This window comes from Scatophagus argus, chromosome 6, assembly GCF_020382885.2.
Source record: "Scatophagus argus isolate fScaArg1 chromosome 6, fScaArg1.pri, whole genome shotgun sequence".
NCBI lineage: Eukaryota > Metazoa > Chordata > Actinopteri > Scatophagidae > Scatophagus > Scatophagus argus.
In genome coordinates, this window is record NC_058498.1 from 13,855,605 (window position 1) to 13,878,875 (window position 23,271).

Below are 23,271 nucleotides of genomic sequence, written 5' to 3' on the forward strand. Positions count from 1 at the left end.
GTTGAGGAGGGAGGAGGGGGGGAATAAAATAGCCGTGCGTTTCTTTTCTCCGCGGCCCCTTGTCTAACTGCTACTCTAACCTCTGCCTCTGTGTGACAGAGCCGGCTGCTGCAGCGGGAGAGCGCGGGAGGGGATCCGGGCCCAGGCGGGCTGCAGGCGGGGCAGCGGCAGTGGGAGAGGCCGCTAGAAAGCCGCACCAGGGTGCAGGGGCAGCGGAAACATGCTGCTACATATGTTGGGTCAAGCATGGCCTTTGTTGTGATCTTAAAAGGGTGTTAAAAACCCACTCGTCTGTAGCCTTCCTTGAAAGAAATGAAAGCATCGCGTGGTTTTTTTGATGCATAGGCCTAATGAAGTGGTTAAAAGTATGTTGGATTTTCTAAGTCCTTCACAGTCACTTTTTAATTTGCGCGGGGGGCAATTTTAATTGGTCCAGCAGGAATAATGGTGAACATAATCCCTATCATAATGCATTTTTTTTTCCTCCTTTCCAACAAAATGAACTTTCCGTTATGGCTGAGCGCTTCGGATGCAATCAGCGACAGTTCGTTCAGATTTAATTTAAGTGGACAACCTTTAGAGTGAATTCTACAGATAGTATTAAAAACAGAGCTGCATTGCGCGCGAATGTTGCTCGCCAAATCCGAGTGGATCGTGACTTAAAATCTTCTCTCATCAGCAGTCAGCAGCATCAACTATCTTCCAGCGACTTCAGCTTTAATGAGACGTGCACGGTGTTTTATTTTGAAATCACTCATCATCCTGAGGTGAGGGTATACGCCTCTAATCTCCTCAGTGCGCCGGGACCTTCTCTGCAGTTTGCAACTATCACTTTACCATGCAGGACGTGCAGTTTCCATCCAAGTGAGATCGGCGCCCATGCAGATAATTACTTTGAATGTCAAAAAGATGTAGTTTTAATATCGTCTCTATTAGCCTGTTGGCTAGGTAATTAAGGTGCAGATGACAGCGGCGAGGGAAACAGATGGCATTTGCTTACAGTGATTCAGAAAGTAAACAATGAGCCTGAGTGTGTGTGTGTGTGTGTGTGTGTGTGTGTGTGTGTGTGTGTGTGTGTGTGTGAGAGAGAGAGAGAGACAGAGAGAGAGAGAGAGAGGAGGCAGGCCTGCACACACTCTGCTGCACAGCCGGCAGCCATTTCTTTATCATCAGCTTCAGGTTGGTTTTCAATAAGACGGTTGTTGTCATCCTCTGACGATTGTCGATTTCCAACAAAACAAAACAAAACAAACAAACAAACAAAAAAAAGAAAAGGAAAAGTAAAAAGAAAAGAAAGAAAAGCATCTATAACTTTTGAATCTGGATTCAAATGAGTGAACAGGTGAGGACGCAGGTGGTTTGCGTTGGGTTGCCCTTTTGCAGCATCGCAGTGTTGTGGTCAGTGAGTGACGGGAGGCGACCGGAGCACCACGACGAGGCTTCCGGTGCAAAACGCTCATTTCGCATCGAATTTAACGATAAGACGGAGGAAATGATTTGTAAATCATTTCTTTCCGACTGACAACCTTTAGAATGAATGAACGAAGAACAAAATAATTCATGAAATCGTGGCAGATTGGAGCTCACATTCTCCGTTTAAATGAAGGTTTTTATTGTGCCCAAATAGGCACGATTTATTCAGACTTACATTAGACTTGCGTATATTTAATAATAATAATAATAATAAATATAACAATAATAATAATAACCAAATTCATATGTTTCCAATTTATTTTATTATTATTAATTATTATTATCAATTTATTATTGTTAATCTATTATAATCATTGTATAAACTACATAACTATTTATTTTTGGCTGTGAATAAATATACAGTAAAAAACTAATATTAAAACACATGAAAAAAAACATAAACACCGATAAACATTTATTTCCAGCAATCTGTGGTGCGTTTAAAAATGCTTTGTGACACAACAAACTCTTAAGTTTGACTTTCATTTCTGATTCATTAATTTTATGATAAAATTCACAAAAACGGAGCAAAGAAACGTGCAGAGGAAGCGCTTCGTTGTGGCGTGTTAGTCTTATGGAAGGAGGAAAATCAACACTAAAAAGAGCAACATTTTTTTTTTCAAAAACATTCCTGCAAACGTGTCGAAGCGAATAATGTCGCAGTAGATTTGAAAAACAAAATAAAGACAAATAAAACCTTGGCTGCTCATTTGATCCATGACTCCATACAACGAAACTGATTTTAAATGACAGCAATGCATTTATCATACGTGTACTTGAATGTATCCTGAAGTATTAACGAAGCGTAAACAGACTGAACGAAACAAATATTTAAAGTGTCTCACAAATAAACATTTCCAATAGACTTCGTGACATGCAGCCGCGCGGCGCGACCACCACACGAGGTTAGACTTCGGACGGTGTTAAACTGTAGCCAAGCGCAGGGTGTCCGTTCAGCGTTGTCGGTAGCTTCACTGTCCGTAGTCAGTAAACCTCTTAAATACAGGATCACATTTTCTTTTCTCAACGTGAATCAATAAAATAAATGATGCTTACCTTCCAGGCTGATGAGAGAGATTACAGTCACGGATCATCTTTATTTTGGGCAAATAGCAATAAGCACAGATTTAATCTAGTCTGTAATTAGCAGAACAAACACATGCTTCTAACGAACATGTCGCCAGATGGTGCGGAATATTTTTTAAGAAATATACAGACGTTTATTGGAAGGGATTGAAAATGTTTCTTCATTTTAGTGCTATCACTTAATTCTTTTTCGTGTCCTTTCTGACAGCACATCACCCTACGGTACAGCTGAATAGATGCAATAATAACATCGGCTATTGTTTTAAATCTATAAAATTCTTTCCATTTTGAGATGCACAGCATCGATTTTAGCTGTCCGGGAACTCCCTCCAGATTCTTAACACTTGATATTTGGAAGAAGAACTCAGGTGGACACAGTTGAAAAAAGAAGCAAGCCAATCAGATTGCTCCTTCCCCCTTTGGCCAATGACAGACGCCACATTGTTGTCAAATTTGTCTAATGAAAACGTAGGAGCAACAATAGAGAGGGGAGAGAGGGATCTGTATCCACTGACAATCTCTGGAGGAAGTTAGTGTCTCAGGCTGCGGCGAGTAACAACCTCGACTCCTCCTGGACAGTCTGAACTTTCTTTCGGGGAGGAATGATCGCTCCTCCAGGCTCCCGATCTTCTCGGATTTAAAGTCGACTGTATCTTCACATTTCCGCTTCTTCGACAGACTCCTTGAATAATTTCGATTAGGTGTTTCGATCACAGATTTGTTTTTGTTTATTTGTGTTGTTTATTTATTATTTTTTTGCGTGTTAACCTCGTCAGTACGCTTTACCTGTTGCCCCGAGATGTTGAACACCGCTGAGCAGATGTGAACGGCTCAGTGATAGTTTAACTCACACCCGTCGTCCAGAACACCGCTGTCTTGTCTGTAGTTTAATTGTATCAGTGAGGAGAACGGGCATGGATCTGAGACCGGAGCTCCCCACAGTCTCCTCTGCCTCACAAGTCCACCCAGGAGCGGCAGCAGCGGCCGCGGCAGCCTCCATCCCGGTGTCCATGGCCGGAAACCTGCTGCGCGGCCCTCCGCTCCTCCTGCGCGCCGCGGACAAGTACCCGCGCACCCCGAAGTGTGCCCGCTGCCGGAACCACGGCGTGGTCTCCGCGCTGAAAGGCCACAAGCGCTACTGCCGCTGGAAGGACTGTATGTGCGCTAAGTGCACCCTGATCGCCGAGAGGCAGCGAGTGATGGCGGCGCAGGTGGCTCTGCGGAGGCAGCAGGCGCAGGAGGAGAACGAAGCCCGGGAGCTGCAGCTGCTCTACGGCACAGCGGAGGGGCTCGCACTGGCCGCCGCCAACGGCATCATCCCACCGCGTCCGAGTTACGAGGTGTTCAGCTCCGTCAGCGGCGAGAGCAACTCAGGTGAGCTGTGATACAAAGGCCGCAAGTTCAGTTTGAGGTGATTAATGAAGTCTGAAAACGTCCAGCAGCAGAAACGTGCTCTCTCCATCAGCAGGCCTAAATGTTAAAAATGATTCCCTTCACGTGTGTTAAATTGTTTGTTTATACATATATATATATATATGTGTGTGTGTGTGTGTGTGTGTGTTTTGTCACGCTTGTAGTGTGGTTGCTAGAGACACAGGCGGTCTGAGGGCAGCTCAGAGTAGTTTGGCAGAATAAAATTTGGTGCACGTCTGTGTGGAGTGTTTTATATTGAGACAGTGACAGCTGTCACACTGTTCAATAGACACGTGTTTAAACTGTGGCCCCTTTAAAGGCCTGTGGTTTAGTTTCTCTTTGCTCACTTTCGACCTCTGTTTCTGCAGCCGACTGTAACTTTTTTGGCTCATTGAGTTCCCCGTGTTTACACACTGTGATCTGATTGTGTCAGCAGATTCAAGTATCCAGAAGTATGAGCTGTTTCCAAAGAACCAGCTGTCCGGATCCGCCACCCCTCAGCAGACTGTGGGGAAACCGGCGTCCACCGAAGGTGACTCGGCCCCGGGCATCTCGTCCCCAGACGGCCGACACGGAGGCTCGGGTTCAGAGAACGGAGACAGCGAGTCTTTCATCAACTCGCCGGTCTCCAAGCCTTTAAAAGACGGAGGGGAAACTCCCGGTTCCGTCAGCTCCCTCGGCTCTGACTCCGGCTCTGAGACCGACAAAGACGAGCAGGAGCCCTCCCCGTCCTCTGCGGCCTCCCGGCACATGAACGCCATCGACATCCTGACCCGAGTGTTCCCCAGCCACAAGCGGAGCGTCCTGGAGCTCGTCCTGCAAGGCTGCGGTAAGGACGTGGTGCAGGCCATCGAGCAGATCCTCAACAACAGCGGCGCTCAGGGCTCCAACAAGGCCGGACCGGATGAGACGTGGACGGCTGAGAGGATGCTTCAAAACGCACAGCAGCCTCCGCCGTCCTCCGCATCCACAACCGCCCCGACGAGGCCCATGTTACCCGGAGCCATGACGCTCAGTAACCGCTCTGCGTTTTCTCCTCTCCAGCCAAACGCCCCGCATTTCGGCACCGACCCCAGCACCTATCCTCTGGGCACCCACCTGGGACTGAACCCGCTGCGGCTGGCCTACTCTGCGCACAGCCGGGGACTGGCCTTCATGACGCCCTACTCCACCACGGGGCTGATGCCCACTCTGGGCTTCAGACCCCCGATGGACTATGCCTTTAGCGACCTGATAAGGGACAGGACAATGTTACACAAGGAGCAGGGCTACGCCAGCGGCCTGTATGGGCCTTTGGTCAACAACACGCCGGAAAAACAGTGAGGCTGGCGGACTGACCACAGAGACACATTCCATTGTATTTGTAGCCACAAGTGTTGAATATCCTGGCGAAAATCTGTGATGTGTTTTGATTACAGGCTGCTGTACATAATAGGATTATCTGGCTTGTAGTCAAATGGTCTGAGAGGGGGGGGAAAAACCTAAACTCACCTGTGTGTAATTTTCATAAATGATTTTATATGTTTCAGTACAAACGTTTGGATGACATTCGCCAAGGCTGATCCTGATTATTACCATCAGTGACATAAAGTGAAGCTGAGAAGATATTTATAGACAAAATAAATCAAGATCAAGCTGGGAAAGGAAAAGATCGCACCCAGTTGCTTAAAGTACACACAAGTTCTTTTAAATGCTGAATTTTTTAATGTCAGGTGTGCAGGATTTAACATAAAGTAAGGAAGAAATGATTTATCCCAGAGTTATCAAATTGCTGGTTGGTGAAACTGAAGTGCATATAATTTTTTGAAATCAGACTTTAAATATGCGTTTCTCTCACACACATGGAACACTGAATGAGGGAACATTAAGTTATTATAACATGTAGTTTACGGATGTTAACACTATTTCCTGATGTAAAAGCTGAACTAATGATGTATAAATGCCATCCCTTTTTCTTTCTTATGTATTATTTCACTTATCTGACGCTTTTGGTTTTAGTTCGTTTCCACCTGCCTGTATTATATATTGCATTTGGTAATATGAAATGCTATGCTATATTTGACTTTTCATTTACCCGTTAGTCAGCTCAAATATTCTGTGACAAAGTGCTGGATTCAAGTCAGTTCCTCTTAAAATGTTACAAGCTGTGCTGTCACATTGTATGAATATGCTGGAAATAAATGTTATTTTAAAGAAAGTGGACAAGTTTATTATTTATTTATTACTGGGACTGATATAAGCATCCATGTGTACCAGATTTTACTTAAGGACGCATCCAAACCTCACATGAAGTGAAAACCTTCCACATGTGTCAGATATTTAAGTTTCTTGTTTTTGAACAAAACAAAATTCTTCAGACAGTAAATCCAACCCGCAAAAGGCCTGACGCTGCCTGGAGTTTACTGACAAATCAGGCAGGAGAGTTACCGTCATTTACCATCTGTGTGTCAGATAGAAATTATTTCTAAATCAAAGTAAAAGATAAATGAACAGATTTTCACAAGGACTGCAGCTGCAGTGAACGTCTCCTCCTGCTAAGCTAATGTCAACAGCACATTACTTGTGGTTGGCACTGAAACCTTTCATGAAAGTTTTTTAAAAAGAAAAATGTAAAGGGGAGCTGTAAAGAAGAAGTAATAAAATATTTACTATTTATAAGGAGCTGACACAGTTTTAGCCAGCGGCTCAGTCTCAGCTGATGGACGTCTGAAGGCCCTTTTTGGTTTGTACGTCCATTTTGATTTCCAGTAAGAACCAAATATTTAGCTAAACTCTGGATTTACTGGATTTGAAACAATACAATATTATTAAGCAGCTGGTCAAATACTATATATATATATATATATACATAGAAGGTGAGAGGTTCATTCATATCAGTGTAACAAAATGAGACCGGTTTACCTTCATTTATTTTCACATAACCAATTCTAAAATGTGAAAACCCGAATAACATCACAATGAAACATTCAGAGAACAAACCGAGCTACACATCAAACGCATCCTGAATAAATCCTCCCTCCGGTAACATCTTAAAATAACAGGATCCTGTGAATGCTGGTGTTCCTCCGGACGCTGTCGTCTTGCCGCTGGTCATACAGGGGCTGAGCCTCAACCAACTCTTCCTCCATCCTCTCAGTGATTTCGCCATCTAGAGGCAGCTACAGTTTCCGCAGAGCAGTGGCGCCACCTGCAGGCCATCCACTGTTAGCACGAGGCAGGTTTATTTTTATTTTTATTTTTTTCCCAGCAGCTATTGCGTCCCACCTCCAGTTAAATGTTCATCAGTGATTGGTTGAGTAGACTATGGCTGAATCAGCTGTGCGACGAACAAATAAACAAACAGATAAATAAATCAATAACCTGGCGGAGAGGTGGAGGACAGGGTTTGGAACCACAAGCCCACAGCACAAGAAGTTTATCAAAATCGTGCTTTTTGTAACAAGAAGACGTTAACATCAGCGTATGAGAGCCTCGCAAAGACGTCAGTGACGTAATGTACTGGGTCCTGCAGGCTGGGGGCGGGGAGGGCGAGCAGATCCTGTAGACCACATGTGTCAAACCGGTCCACAGGAGGGCCGGTGTGGCTGCAGGTTTTTGTGCCAACCAACCAAGAGCACACCGTTTGACCAATCAACTGTCTGAAGACGGAGATCAGTTGATTAAATGAGTCAAGTCTGGTGTGCTGCTACTTGGTTGGAAAGAAAACCTGCAGCCACAGGCCACGGTGCTAATGAGGAGGATGCTGACTCCCGCTGGTGCTCAGACGGCCGTGTGCGTCACGGGCAGCGCCACTAGATGACAGCCTCGTCTAACAAATCAGAATCCGCGGTAAGGCAGTCAGGTCCACCATGCAGCTTACAGTGGAGCACCTATAGCTGCATGCATTCATGGCTGACTGCTGTAATGTTCAGATTATTCAACCAAATTTGATTTTTGCATGTGCGTGTAAATGCACACACCACATGTTCGAGGGGCTGTCTGACAGTGTAGATTCGCTTACTACAGGAAAGAGTCTCCTCTGCTGGCCACTTGTGTGTATTGCACCGTGGCCTGCCTTCCGGACGTGAACAGGATGAACCGTGTTGGTCTGACTGCTTCAGCTGCGTTTTGTCTTTTCTGCTCAGTTAACCAGCGACTTACATTAAATGTGCGGCCGAAACTGTGGTGAGAGCAGACAGCAGCACCTAAAGGTAAACCCTCTGGTTCGTATTCCTTGTGGTTTATCCTCCCTATAGGGAGATTATGGCTTAACTTTGTGAGTAATTTCATCACAATGCGCTGCGTCCGCGTCATATTGTATTGTGACCCCCTGTGGCTCCGTGTGTGAAAATCCAGCTGAAGTGGTGGAGTGTGAGAAAGCAGGAGAAGGAGGAGGCGAGAGCATTGGAGTAATGCCGGCCTGCTGCAGTGAATGCACAGCTATGTTTTTCCGCGCTTCTTTCTCCGTTGTGCACTAATGAATAATTAGACACTGGCAGATAAATGGCCACAGGCTCTGAGAGCGGCGCAGAGAGAGAGAGAGAGAGAGAGAGAGAGAGAGAGAAATCCATTTAGGTTATTACTCCATACATAAAACCCATTTTCATTTTCAGAGCTGCTGTTTTGGTTTACTGTCAGAATAACAAATAGATAACAGCAAAACAAACCAACACTGAGACAACAACAATTGTGCGCTTTCCGCACTGAATTTAGAGTCTTGACTCGAGCAGCCCTGCAACAACAACAACAACAACAAAAAAACCAAAACAAAATAAATAAATGTTGTCTTGGTGGCCTACAGTATGCACTCAGACATCTTACAGCAATAAGCGTTGTCTCAGTAATAACGTTTAAATTAAAAACCTTAAAATAACCAGAAACTGTTGCTGTCAACGGGAGTTTAAACTCTTCATACTTTAAATCTAAATTAAAACAAAGTGACCTGAGGCCTATGGGGCCCCTGGGGTCTGGGGGCCCCTGCTGGTTCCCACTCTGCACTGTTGCTGAACAGTTTTTAGAGCTGTGGCGCTTCTCGTCATCAAATAAAATGTCACAAAGTGTGAAGCGTGACCGAAGTAAGAAAGCGAGATGAAGGAGAGGCAAAAGGGTGAGTGTGTGTGTGTGTGTGTGTGTGTGTGTCACCGTGTGAGCAGTCAGGTGAGGAGTATTGAACGCGGGCTCCTCGCTGTATGCGTTAATAACAAAACACCCTTGGATAGTATTGATTTGGGAATCTCAATCCCATCTGTCCTTCGAAGGGTCCCTTCATCATTCTGCCCCAGAGGCACCTTTCACCCACCTCACTCCTCCACGTATTTCCTCCGTCTCCTTCTCTCCATCATATGCACCGTCCTTTTCACATCGAGGCAGCTCCTTGGGAAAAGCCTGTGTTGTCCTGTCGTGTGAATGGATCAGGCTTTCCGACTTGGACATAAATATTTGCTCGTGATTTTGGTCTTGTGCAGGTGTAAGAGTTGTGAGGAGAAGGAAAAAAAATGGAAAAATGCAGATGAAAATGGGTTATTTGGTGTATATCTAGAATAAACGCCTCACCGCAACAAGTCCATTATTTGATTTCATGTTAAAGACAATACATGTTGACTTTAAAGACATATTTTTGTTTTGTTCTCAGAGTCTGCGACTGACATGATGCAATGGTCCTCTACGTCGTGTGCTATTTCAGAGAGGCAGCAGACGACACTAAAAGCTGGCCACAATTTTGAAGCTAACAGGGATGCAGCTGGCCGCAGTGAAGACATTCCAGGTAGGCAAATCAGCCTGGCAGTGGCTTAAATCTGGCATGCCTAGTGTCGTGAATGACGCCCCAGAATCTGCAATATCAAGGGTTTACACAGGCCCAAACAGGTCCAAAACAGGCCCACACTGCTGCTAACCACATCTGATTCTTAGTCATCGACTCTAAATTCTGGCCACAAATGTGTTGTTGGACCTCTTGTTGCCTCCAAGTTCTCACCATCACGTCAAGTGCACACTTTAGATGTCAGCTTCATCACATCCCGGCCAGAGGCACAGTAATTAATCAGTGTTCCTATACTCAAATATTACCTGGCACCAAGTTGTATGTCGGTTAGTTTGGTGTAATTTGATTTAACACGACTTTATTATAGCACTACATAAACTAAACAATGTTTTTTTTTAAGGTTTCAAATGTAGTTGTTGTTTTGGTAAAGGACTTCTCTTGAAAATAACATTGCACAGAATCGATATTGTACTTTAAATAAACTAGGGAACACGACAAAGAACGACACACAGTCTCCCTGATTTGTCATCCAACTTTTGCCAGAGGCAGCTCATGTCTGATCTGCTGAGGCCAGGACACATCCGACAGAGCCAACGCTCTCGCTGGGATATCACTGCTAAAACAGCAAACCAAAAAAAAGGTTTGTCATATAGCACCAAACTGGGTCCTTACAAGCTCTGATTGTCTCCTGAGAGGTCCTCATGTAGCCCACCTTGGCCCCATTATGATTAATAATATACTAATGTTAACAGGCATAAAGAGAGACCAACAGCAGTTGCCAGCGAGTTATCTGTACCCTGCAAGTATCCAGATGGCCTGTGTGTATTTATAGTGTGTTGGTTAAATCTGCTGCTGTTGGATCCACAAACGCCACAGGCTCCTTCTTTCTGTGTGGCAATTAAACAGCACACAGCTGATGTTGGATGAAAAACACATACCTACAAAATGTTTTAAAGAGCGACAAAAAGAATCCTCATTTTCTGTGAATCTATAAAGGGACTCGTGGGGGTTCAGTCCCGGTGATCCCGAAATCAAGTCAGCACACAAATGATCATGTGAACATCCGACTGAATGTGAAGGAAGCTGCAACCACCAGTTTTAGTTTCTCCGGTGACAGCAGTGATAATAACGTGGCAGGCGTGTACAGTGAAACTGTGAAGCGTGCACGTGGTGGATGGTGAGTGCACGTGGTTGGCTTGGAGCTCAAGGAGACGCTTCATATGAGTTTTAAGAATAAATGGACGTCAAGCTGTGCCGACACAGCATGAGCACACTTAATCTCCTCAAGTGTAGAGTGTCAGTCAACACTGCTGGGCCAGATAAGGTGTGCTGCAGTGTGACAGTGTGTGTGTGTGTTTGCATTGGGTTGCCTCTGATTTTTGTTTGCATGTTGTGTGTGCATATGTTTTGCTGTGTGTGTGCGGGCGCGCATGTGTGTGTTTTGTGTGTCGACACGCATTCCTGTAGTTGTCACAGTCACATTGTGAGGAGCTGCTTTACTCATGGGGACAAAACACAAGGGTCCCTGCAATGTAAATCATTAAATATTAGGATGAAGACTTGCTTTCGAGTCAGGGGTTTGGATTAAACAAGTAGTGTTTATTGTTATGGTTAGGTGTTGGTTAAGCCTCCAGGAAATGAACGTAAGTCTATGTTAAGTCCCCAGAAGTGATGGAAACACGACTGTGTGTGTGTGTGTGTGTATAAAATCCTGCAGGTGTAGCCTGTCTGTCTTGTCAAGCATGATGAGCTCCCAATCTCTCAGTGTCATAGTAAAGCTCTAAACACAAACACACACACACGGGTGATTTACGCATACACACACGCTGTCATGCAGCACATCATTGTAAAAGTCTAAAATGGTACATTTAGAGACTTTCTCCAGGAATTGTTTGATTCCCCCCCCACACACACATACACGCACATACACACACAAACACACTAAGCGCACAATTTTAATGTTTTTTTTTTTTTGTTCGTCTTACATTTGTTGTTGTCTGCCAAGTATTAGCAGAGCTTGCGTATGTCTGTTTTCACATTCGACTGACTGACAGAAGTAGGTCTGTGAGGAAACAGCTCTTCCTCTTCTCTGGCTCTTTTCCTGGGTGAGATCTCCTCCTCAACATCTTCCTCACAGTCATGGAGAGGTTTTTTTCCCCTCACTCCTCTTCCTCTCTCTTCCTCTCTCTCTCTCTCTGTATATCTCCTTATTCTGTTGTTCTTTTCCCGGTACTTTCTGTTTCCATCTGTTTATCGTTCCTTCCTTCTGTCTTTCTTACTCACTTACTTGCATTGTTTTCAGCCTCCCTGCTCTGAGTCGTCAAATCAAGATTAAAGATGCTTCTGTTCCCACTGTCAAGCACACACAGATGCACACACACACAGACACCACGTGCACAAAAACACACATACATGTTGAAGTACACATACAAAAACTTTCATACTTTCATGCTCACACACACACTTGCGCCCCTCGGGAGACCTTACACAATTATGGCTAGAATGGGATTCATTCTCAGCCTTCAACAGCTCATTAACTGCATATTGCAAATCGTACGTTTCAGCAGAAAGCATTGATGGGGAACAGCGAGAACGGGGGCTTTGGGAGAGGCCGGCATCATTTCAACGTGTGTTCAGAATTTATTAGCATATCACATATAATACACTGTATGTATATTACATATGGTGGGGATGAGGAAGAATGGCAACGGTGCTTTTTTTTTTTTTTAAAGTTGCAGTCTTTGTATAGTAAGACCTACAGGTTAAGTATTTGCTAGCATGTAGCCATTTTGCGTGACGATCAGGACAATCCAGAGAAGCTGTTAAACACCCATGCAGCCTATAAAAACAGACATATAGAGACAAAGACATAGATTTCATGTTGCTGTTGATACTTTCTAGTGCAGATTTGCAGCCAGACCACACTGATCTAAGTTGGTAATTTAAATATTTTGTGAAGTAAATCTTGTCATTCAGTTGTCCTTGGCTTTTGCACAACAAATACTAGATCTCTGGAGAGCACTTAGAGAAGACAAGGGCTCAACCTGAAACAGAACAGCTAAATATATCCCCATCGTCGGATCTTCTTTGTGTTTCTTCTTGTGATTTTGTTGGAGGGCTTTTGGAGGGGTTTCCTTATCGATTTGATTGGGGAGATAAGTTTGTAGTTTGAGAGCGGTGCAGACGTGCAGCTGCAGGAGTCTTCAGCTGATACATGACCATCTCATTAAAGTTTCATTGGCTCTTTGTTCCTCCTTTGGGCTATCCTTCACACACCAGACTTCACTCACGGGAGCTCAGGCAGTGCCCACGCATCTTTGAGTGTGTGTGTGTGTGTTTATGGCTCTAAGAGTTGAGAATTTGGGTTTGCTTCTTATGACCTGCCCTTCTTGGCTGAGCCATAAAAAAGAAGGGCGGGAAATGTTGTCTCTCAGGTGGTCTTTTGACTTCTTTTGTTTTCTGTCCCCACCAAACACCCCAAGCACATGTGTTTAAATAGTCCTTGTATTCCAGTGTGATTAAAACACACACACACACACACACACACACACACACACACACACACTGATGAGTCTTGGATTATCACATCCTTTCTTACTGACGTTTTAATTGAAGATGGGAGATGGGAAAGGTTAGCACAGCTCGGTGGAGCAGGAGAGGGGGAGTTTGTTCTCCACCAGGTTAAAGAATTTGTGTTGTACAGCTCAGAGGGGACCAAGAAGTGATAACTTGCATTAGCTTTATACCTGCAACACCCACTCAGTGTTACACCTGTAGGACCTGACTGAACCTTGAAGATTGCACCAGGGATTTACACTGGGTTTATAATGAAGATCAAGGTCTCAGACACATGAAAGCATGTGAAATGTGAAATGAACTCTGGAATGTAGCTCACAGTAGCTCACTTTAGGGATGACATCGTCAGTCAGTCAGCTCATCACTGAATTACTGACTGAATTATCTCAATTACTGGATGGACTTCCATGAAATTTCGTCATGACAGTCATGGTCCCCAGGTGATTATCCTTCATCCTGGTGATCTGACCTGACTTTTCCTTCTATCTCACTGTGTTGTGTCAACAGTTTTGGCTTTTCTTGACATATCTTGACAACTGGATGGATTGCTATGCCATTTGGTGCATAGCTTTCCTTTGACTTTCCTTTAGGTGCCACCAGCAGGACAAAGTTTTCAATTACCCTGTGAAATATCTCAGTATAACACAAATGTTGTAGATATTCATGGTGCCCAGAGGATGTGTCTAATGACGCTGGTGACCCCCAGACTTTTCCCCCATCATCATCATGAGGTTGACATTTGTGGTTTTCAGTGAAGCAACTGTCGGATGGATTGCTATGAAATATGGTAAACACGCTGACAGGCTCGCTGCAGCCTCACAGAGCTTCTGGCGTGGCTTTAGATTCTTTGTTTTGTCAATGTATGAGAATCATGACATTTATCAGAGAAAATCTGCTTCTGACTGAGTGGAAATATCTTTGAGTTACAAATGAGGTATTTTCTGCCAAATTGGCAAAACTGAAATAAAATGTATGGCTCTGTTTTCATAATTACCACAGGGATCAAAGAAAAGAAAGAAAGAGTTTTTCTCTAGGTTTAAACAAACACGATGATTATGGGGCTGGATAGGCTTGTTTCAGAGCTGCTACCACATGGCCCGTACTTGCTTATGTAATATTATGATCAAATTAGGGCATTGGAAAATATCTCCACCAAGTCTTGGCAAGCATGGTGCATGATTCTCAAGTGTATTTGAAAATTTATTTATGGCGCCAAGAGTTATTTTTTCCAAGGCAGGTGTTACTAGTTAGGTCGTTATCAAAGTAGCAACATCCTCCTCTGATGCATAAACGCTCAAACGGATGTCAAGTGCAGCACAGACGCTGAGGGTAGGCGTTGTTGGTGCTGGTCCTCCAGGATTAGAGTGGAAAACCAACTTCATGCACACCCACCCACTCACACACACACACACACACACACATAAAGACACACCAGCACAGAGTAGAGGAAGGGGAGTGATAAATTATGTTGTTTTGGTCTGTGGATCTTTGTAAATTGAATTGAGAAAAGTGAAGAGAGCAGGAGACGCAAGAAGAAGACAGAGACACAGAGGAAGAGTTGAAGAGGAGAAAAAGAGGGAAACTGGGTCAGGCAAGAGAGTGAGGAGGTGAGGCAGAGGGGAGGACTGGACTGTAGAAACATTATTGACACCCCCCTCCTCCCCCCCCAGCATCCACCCCCAGTCTCTGACCAGCAATTACACCTCTCCAAATTATGATCTATACTGGCAGAGTGGACCTGACCACGGATGGAGATAGATGGAGATAGATTGGACTCTATCTCCTCCCTCTCCCCTCTCATTCTCTCACGCTCTCTCTCTTTCTCTCTCTCTCTCAGGTTTGCCGATGGAGACAGATGGCGCGGGGCCCCTGGCCTCGGCCCCTGCAGATTGATTATTGATCAGGAGGACAGAGATGGATCGAGGGGTGGAGAGGACACCGAGCGGTGGGGAGAAGACCGTGGAGAAGAGTTGGAGGCGGAGAAGTGGGAGGATTTCAAGGAATTTATGTTTTTAGAGTGGGACTAAAAGACAGCAAGATGAGGAAAGGAGGAAGAGTTGGGGGGTTGAGGATGTGGGTACGTCAAAGGTTTTTTAGCTCAGCCATCACCTTGAGAGGGAGCTATTGACTAAGCTCCAGATTTAAAGAGGAAATCTAAAGTGTTTGGATTCTGTTCAGGATCCCCCAGTTATAGCTCATTCTTTGTCACTGAAGTCCCTTGTTCACTTTAAACTGATGTTAATCACTGGTTTGGGTGCACAAGCTGCATATCTAAAAAGCATATTTTTTATGAATGAAGAAAATTAACTTTATGTTAAGGGCTGGCGGCATGCGACTTGAATCTAAGGGGTCACAGGATTCATTTTGCAGATAAAGAATCATCTAAACTTTCATTTCTGTTGGATAAATGAAAACTATACAGTACTAAAGTCACACTCAAAATAACATTTTTACATTCTACTTATCACCAGTGAGTGGTGGCTAGTTGTGTGTGTGTGTGTGAGTGTGTGAGTGTGTGTGCAGCTGCCCTTGTGTTTGTGGGATGAGTGTTTGTGAGCGTGCTGATGTGTTGCGAAGGTGAGGCTGTCTTCCCTTGCCAGACAGATGGCTATCAGCAAGGCTCCAGTGAGTGAGTGCTGCTTTACAGTGGAGCCAAGAGGTTAAGCTGCAATCTTCACTGTCTCTCTTTTATTTTTCCCCTCACTCGCTGTTCCTTTCATCTTCTGTGTGTGCGCGTGTGTGTGCTCATTTACTCCCTTTGCTCTGCTACAGTATGTGTGAATATCAGTGTGCGTGATAAAGGAACAGAAGGAGCCTGTTGGCTGGTGTGCGTGAGTGTGCTGGAGGCAGATACTGGAGGAAATAAATGACATGCAGGCAGCTGCCCAGCTCAGGCTTTACACTGGGTGCCATCACTGATGGCAGCTCCTGACTGTGTGTCCTCCCAAAGTTTTTATTTAACTTAAAGTGACTATATTCATCTTTCGTCAATTACCAAACAGAACACAAACAACAGAGAAATGCGTCATTTTTTTAAAATATACAATCCCCAATTTTAACTGTGCTCTTCTTCTTATGTGTTTCCAACACATCCATATGGACTCCAGCCCCCAGGCTGAGTGAGAGCACCGTCCCAGGAGGAAGCATCTTCGTGAGCTTCAGGGAGTGGGAGGACCGCATGGATGCTGGATGGAGTTCTGGGCGACTCAGTTCGCCCCTGGAGGCTTTATTTAGCCGCTTACAGCCTGAAGGAAAATAGGTAAATGAGGATCTGTGTGTGTACAGTACAAATCTATTTTTACATTCTTGGTCCTTGTTTTGCACAAACATGAGTGTGAGCCCAATCAAGCACACGTTTTGGCAATATGATAGAATATTTTCTTAAAGCGTATTGATCAAATGACCGTGTGTTACTTGAAAGAGGTTAATTATAATGATGAACCCACAGCCAATCATCACCACTCACTCACACTCAACCATCAACACTGCTGCTCCCTTCAGCTCAGTGGAGCATTTTAGCACCTTTAAGTTCACTGGTTTGCTTTTCTGCAGTCACAGTATCATTTTTACCCACAGCAGGCAACCCACTGCACAGAGATTTTAGCAGCTAAAGAGCCGTATATTTTCCATGGGAGCTGGTTGGAGAGCAAATCTTAGCTTAAACATAAGTGAATATTTAACTTACATTCATCAGGTGGCCAGAAACGTGACACCAGAATGAATGCTGATGTTAGTCCATGTCTGCTGCACGTGTAAAGAACCCTTCATCGCTAACAAACTATACTTAAAAAGGGATTATTTCTGCTGTCCCCAAGTGGCCTGAAAAGAACACTTAAAGCAGGTTTAAAAATTGTTTTAAAATGACAAGACAAAGACAGTCCCCTGTCTCCAAGATTGTCTTAACTTTCACTCTGGTGCTGGATGCAAGGTTGTGTTACAGTTGCAAAACGTCACGTCAACATAAATTCAACATAGAATGGTTTCATGGGACCGTGTGGTGTGAGTGCATTGTTGTTGAAACTACGTATCTGCGTTCATATAATATTTATTGCATAATTTTTGCACTTATCCACAGCCCATGAAACACAAGCTGGTAGACCAGCTCTTTGCGATTTAGCTGGAGTGTGTAATACATCCTGACGTTTAGCAAGTTTGTGTTTACAGCGTTAAAAGGCTGCTTTCAGCCACATTACACATGCACATCTCCAGGATTGGCCTGTGTGGCAGTGGGGTTAATGAAGTTTCTCTCTGGTACGCCACAGAAGAGAATTATCTAGTGAAGCGGGAGATGGCTGGCTCTCTTTCTAAGTGTCAACAAACAGTGGGGGAGTCCTCCATAAACGACAAGATGTAGCTGGCCATATTTAGCTGTATGATGCGACCCTCTCACCAGTATTTGGTGAAAATCGCTGTAATCAGTCTCATCACACAAGCAAATGAGGGCAGAAAATGAGAAAGAACTTGCATGTGCAGAACATGCGTTCATACGTAAACATCCATGCATCCATCACCAGGATGTAGATGCACACAAACAAATATGCGCAGGAATACTCCTAATGTAAGCAAATAACTTAGCTGGCCGGCTTATAAAAAGTTCCCCAGCTCTCAGATCACAGTTGGGGGTGCGTAGATTCTTCCCGAGTCACTGCAGTCAACGAAGGATGGAGGGAAATTGTGCAAATTAGGTGAAGAGAAGAAGAGGATGAGAAAGTGCGCAGCAGAATACAAGTATAAAAGAAGTGTGAAATATCCTCAAGGCCTCCTGGTGTATCAAAGAGCATGTGTGTTTACCAGCTTAGCAGCATCAACAACAACAACACACACATACACACATGCAAAGCACTCAGATAATCGCTGAGAAAATCTCTCCACCAACTTTCGTATATAAATGGATATCTGGTGCTTTAAGTGTGTGTGTGTGTGTGTGCGTGGATGTATACATGTTATCTATAGTGTTTGTGTGAAAGAAGAGTTTGTTCTCTTTTCAATTTTTACCTCCTGATGTTCCTTTGTGAGAAACTGTTTGCTGGTAGAGCCTGAAAGAGAGACAAGCACATGATTGTCTGTAGTTTCCTGTATTAAAAATCTGTTTACTCAGTCACATTGTGAGGAGCCGCCGTACTTATGGGGACAAAACTCCCCACAATGTAAATCATTACATATTAGGATGAAGACTTGCTTTGAGGTTAGGCTGAGGTCAGGGTTGGGTTAAGGTAAGAGTTAGGATTAGGCAGGTAATGATTATTGTTATGGTTAGGTGGTGGTTAAGCCTCTAGGTAAGGGGCGGCGGGGGAGGACGACGAATCTGTCACCCATTTTTGGGGTGTGTTGCGACGTGTTGCACATGACTCTGTGTTGAAACAACCCCTCTGAAAAAGATGAATGCTTCTTTTTAAGAATACAAATATTGATTCACACATGAATTCTGAAGCAAAGCTCGGGGCATCCATTTGTAAAAAAAAATCTGTCTCAACCTGTAGTTCATCAAACATCACCAGATGATCCTCTCAGTAAAAGTGATTTTGTTTTGCAAACCAAGGACACAAACATTTATAAGTGTGAGCGGTAAACAACAAAGCCAGCAGGACATATTGAGATGCATTATGTTGTCAGAGTAGATGTAAGAACATATTTGAGTGAGTAGGTGCCCCATTTGTCAATCTGTGATGAATATTTGACACTGAATAAAATCTTTCTGTTACTTCCCTTCACAGGGATTACGACCAGTTGTTGAAGTGTTTATATTTGTCTGCCCTGAAGATACACTTAATGCCACAGGAGTTAATGCTCACATCATCATGAAAGCAATTTGCATGTGTGTTAGAGACTGCTTGGCCTCATGTAGGTGTAGGCGAAGTTCAGCTTACTCTACTCAAATCCTAATGTAAAATATCAGTCTTTTCCACCTTGCTTTTACAGCCCCCCTCCGCCCTCCAGCTCTCACTCCTCCACTCTAAAAAGTTGTCAGTGATGAATGTCCTTGAAGGAGCATGCGTTGCCTCACACTGTGAGCGGTGTCAATACTGAAACACGGGATGACAAGCACATCCCTTCAGTCAGAGCATCTTTGAATCCCCCTTCTCTCTTTTCGCTCGTTCTCTCTCTTTCCCTTTGACTCTTGCTCTTTTTCCTCTGTCTTCCTCCTCTGTCTACACGCTGCCACCGTGGAGGGAGCGACGGGAGAAATGGGAGGCGCAGATGCCGCTCTGAATAAGAATTTAGGAGGAGCTCGATATTGACTGTGAGCTGGATGAAAGGAGGGAGAAGAAAGACTGGAGGAATAAAGAAAAGGGTGAACAGAATAGAAGAAAAGGGGTAAAAATAAATTGTGAATAATGTATATTGCCGGCCTCCTAATGCTTTGCTGTTTAATACCGGCCTAAATCCCTCAACTTCTCGTAAAAACTTCAACAATTTCGCAGTCGAGTAATCTTCCGATTTAATAACCTTAAGCTTCCCTAGCTCCATAAATCTGACGTTCTTACGCCTTCCCTCCCCAACCTCGCCCTCCCCTCCTCATCCTCCCTCCTTCCCTCCCTCATTCCAAGCCTCTGTGCATTTTATCTCCATAATAGCACAAAGCGGCGCGAGCTGCCTCAGTGGGAGAGATAAGGGAAATTCCTGCCCGTATTTTAATAGCTTTGCTCAGCTATCTCTTCCTACCAACTCCTCAGGAGCTGCCAGCCAGCGAACTCACCTTGGACGCAGCACCCAGAGGAGAATCCTACAGAAAGGCATGACTGCTGAACGCCTGGTGTGTGTGTTTGTGTGTGTGTGTGTCAATAAATGCATCTGAATATGTTCCTGTGTAGACAGTATATGTGTTGTTTCCAAATGTTGCTGCTGTAAGCCCCTGTGCGTGTGCCTTTGACTGCTAACACATTTCAGAGCTAATTAATCACATTTTTGTGTTGTGTTTTTTGTTTGTGTTGTGTTTCTTTGTTTCCTTCATCAGTTCTGTCCCCCCCCCCCCCCCCCCAATCTGGCATGGAAATTTCCAGATCAACTGTGCAAAATCCGAGATTACATTCATTATCAGTACTTATTAAATTAGTCCTACAATACCCACAAATGGAATCACTCGATTATGGTATGCAACTGAAACATTTGATTATACAACATCATTGTTAGTGATAAATATTGAAAGATGTCACTTTTGTCAGAGATCAAACTCACCTACCTAAGACTACAGCACTGGATTCATATTTCCAGTACAAATGTTCCAGGACACATTGTTCCTTAAAGGTGGTGTACCCTGCTCAGTGCAAATTTGGGGAGTCTTACATGAAAGTTGACACTCATGAGAGAACCACAGCGAAACCCTTTGTCAACAGTGAGACATGGGAAACATGTTGACCGATTTAGAGTTTTGGCTCGTGGCAGGAATGTAGGAACAAATTCAGACAATGTGACAACTGCTGCTACAACCATCTTTATACACCAGCCAGTCAGAATACAACATGAGATGATACAGAACACACAATTTAAAAACATTACGGTCAAAGCTTACTTTTATATATATATATATATATATGTATATATATATACACATAATGCTGTGGTTCCACAGGCATTTGTCACACCATCTGATGCCTCAGAATTCATAATGTAGTCTGACACAGATCTATTATGCTTCTTATCTAATTATCTTGCACAGTGTGACTCTGAATGAACTTGTAAGATTGTTGTTATCACAGTCTACAGGTGCCTCAGCAAGGCAGAATTTAGGGGTGTGGAAGTCGATGTGTGGATGGTCTATAATGCACTCAGCTTTTGTGCAGGAGACCGGAGTTCTCATCTTGTTTCAGACAAGATGTTTTGTGTTTTTTATGGCTGATGCTCGGGTGCGGTCAGCAAAGAGAAGAGAAAAAGAAAAGAATACCCACTCCATTAGCTGGCTGATGTGCCCTTGAGCAAGGCACATAACCCCCAGTTTTTGCTCCCCAAGTGCTTGATGCTGCCCACTGCTCCTGTGTGTGTTTCACTGCATGTAATTTGCTGGGTGTTGCATGTGTGTGTTCAACTAAGGATGAGTCAAATGCAGAAGACAAATTCAGTCTGTGTATGTAAAAATATATATACTGCCAATAAAGTGATTCTTAATACTTAATATTTACAACATGAGGTGGTGAAAACATTACAGCTTTTCTCCACAGGGGGCGCCAAAGTCAAAACACAATGAAAGTTGCTTATAGTTGCTTTAAGCTTGAAGTGTTTTAATTACCTTAGTGTGCGTGCCTTAATCCTTCCCTCACTTTGGTTATACCATAGTTGAAAGACATGGTTATTTTAGGAAAAAAATGATCTTGAAAATGTTAGTAAAATTCACTCTGGTCCACATGTACTGATAGACCAAATAGTGAGGGGCTCAGATCTCAGCTCCCTGTGCACATGTGCCCTCACCTACCAGTAGGTGTCGCTAGTGCAGTGACAAGAGAGTAATCCCTCGGTGGCTTCATGCAGCTAATTGTTTTTGATGGAACGCAGAGCCAAACTGGAAACGCCAGGGAAGGATAAACTTTAAGAGTGAAGGACGCAGACATTTTCGGTTCCTTCATTTTTCTTTTTTCTTTTTCTTTCTTGTGGGCTGAAGGTAAAAAACTTTGTCCCAACAGAATCATCTGGTAATGGCATTTTCATCTTCAGGGACCACTTACAGGAAAACCAGCGCTTGGTTTGGAGTCCAGGAACTTAATTTAATATCTTGCACCTAGAAATTAATGAAATCATCAGAGGCAGATTGTGTGTGTGACATTCTAGGCACAGTAGCTGATGTTAGTATCTGGAGTGCCTTACTGTAAACAGGAAAGAGATTTAGGGCAGCGGTCAAGCAGCTGACACTGTGTACAGGAGCTGCTGTGGATAATCAAACCTGTCGCCACTGGAGTTCTTTGGACCAAATGACTGATTAAGGGCCTACATTATTAGCCAAAGATTTTTGTGTGCCCTCACAAAAGATGAAGAATTTTCTGTCAAACACTCATGGATGCCGGTGTTAAAATACAAGGCTGAATGACAGAGCACGGCTGAATGTTTATAACTGTTATAGCTTCATGTACTGCAGGTGATATGGATTCTATTTACCTATACTAATTAACACTTCAAAGGGGAAAGATTTAAAATTTGCATTTTGCTGTCATGAAATCCTATTACATTGTTTTGATGTGTGCCTGCCAGAAATGAGCTCAACACACAAAAGCCCACATGTTCTAATGACTTTTAATCCATCTGAGTCAATAGCATCTGAGGTGTTTAAGAATATTAGCATCTTCTGTCAGAGGAAAACAAATAAATAAATAAAATCCTGACACAGCTACTCCTGACAACAACTGCTGGATGTTCAGAAAGTGAAAAAAAACGAGAAAAGCAGAAGAACAGGCTCAATTCCATCACACCAGGAAGTGTAGGCTGCTGCGTTTTGATAGGCTGGTTGCCAGCAAGGCAGAGTGACAGAGTGTGGCGCTCACACACTGTGATGACACTGTAGCCCAGCCAAAGATGCTGCGGGATCACTGATACACTCACACATACACACACACACACCAACTGACACAGTGTTTCCATACACTTACGTGCATTTTTTGTGTGTATAGCGAGTGTGCGTAAATACCACAGGAGTGCGGCAGTGATGTATCTGTGTGGATTTGTGCGAATGTGCATTTCGATACATTTTCTGCGTTATATTTTGTGTTGTGTATGTAAAGTGTGTGTGTGTGCTTTAATGGCCTCGTTCTAAATTGCCATGAATGTTTTCCAGTGAATGTTTTTGTGTTCTCATTCCAACACAACTCCACAGGAAACACACGAACACACGCACGCGCACACACATACGTACACACACCTAAGGCAGCTCAAACACAACTTCATACTTAAAGGCGGCGCTTTTATTTGTTTGCCCAGAACTGGTGAGAACTGGAGGGAGATCCAGAGAAACACAGACGCCCGAGAAACAAACACAGATTTGGTGTCTGTTGGGAAGCCAG

The 23,271-nt window shown here is 43.9% G+C and overlaps 1 protein-coding gene and 2 long non-coding RNA genes across 5 annotated transcripts; 2 read left to right on the top strand and 1 right to left on the bottom strand.

Moving 5' to 3' along the window:
• The first annotated feature begins 1,835 nt into the window (after nt 1–1,835).
• dmrta2 (DMRT-like family A2) lies at nt 1,836–6,181 on the top strand. The gene is made up of 2 exons (XM_046392756.1): nt 1,836–3,933; nt 4,409–6,181. The coding sequence occupies exons 1-2, from the start codon at nt 3,474–3,476 to the stop codon at nt 5,293–5,295; spliced, it is 1,347 nt and encodes a 448-aa protein (XP_046248712.1). The 5' UTR covers nt 1,836–3,473; the 3' UTR covers nt 5,296–6,181.
• Nucleotides 6,182–6,864: 683 nt separating this feature from the next.
• LOC124060102 lies at nt 6,865–7,471 on the bottom strand. The gene is made up of 2 exons (XR_006843502.1): nt 7,237–7,471; nt 6,865–7,159 (listed from the first exon to the last, which is right to left on the bottom strand). It is a non-coding gene; the product is annotated as an uncharacterized LOC124060102 (long non-coding RNA).
• A 260-nt stretch (nt 7,472–7,731) lies between these two features.
• LOC124061195 lies at nt 7,732–20,181 on the top strand. 3 transcript variants are annotated; one of them, XR_006843697.1, is made up of 5 exons: nt 7,732–8,162; nt 9,635–9,715; nt 15,126–15,365; nt 16,396–16,547; nt 19,963–20,181. It is a non-coding gene; the product is annotated as an uncharacterized LOC124061195 (long non-coding RNA). The 3 variants fall into 3 exon arrangements; XR_006843696.1 differs by having other exon boundaries at nt 9,584–9,715; nt 15,126–16,547; XR_006843695.1 differs by having other exon boundaries at nt 15,126–16,547.
• The last annotated feature ends 3,090 nt before the right edge of the window (nt 20,182–23,271 follow it).

Coding starts and splice junctions, on each gene's coding strand:
- dmrta2 (XM_046392756.1), top strand. CDS start 3,474: ATGGATCTGAGACCGGAGCTCCCCACAGTCTCCTCTGCCTCACAAGTC. Junction 3,934..4,408: donor CAGCGGCGAGAGCAACTCAG/GTGAGCTGTGAT, acceptor TTGTGTCAGCAG/ATTCAAGTATCCAGAAGTAT.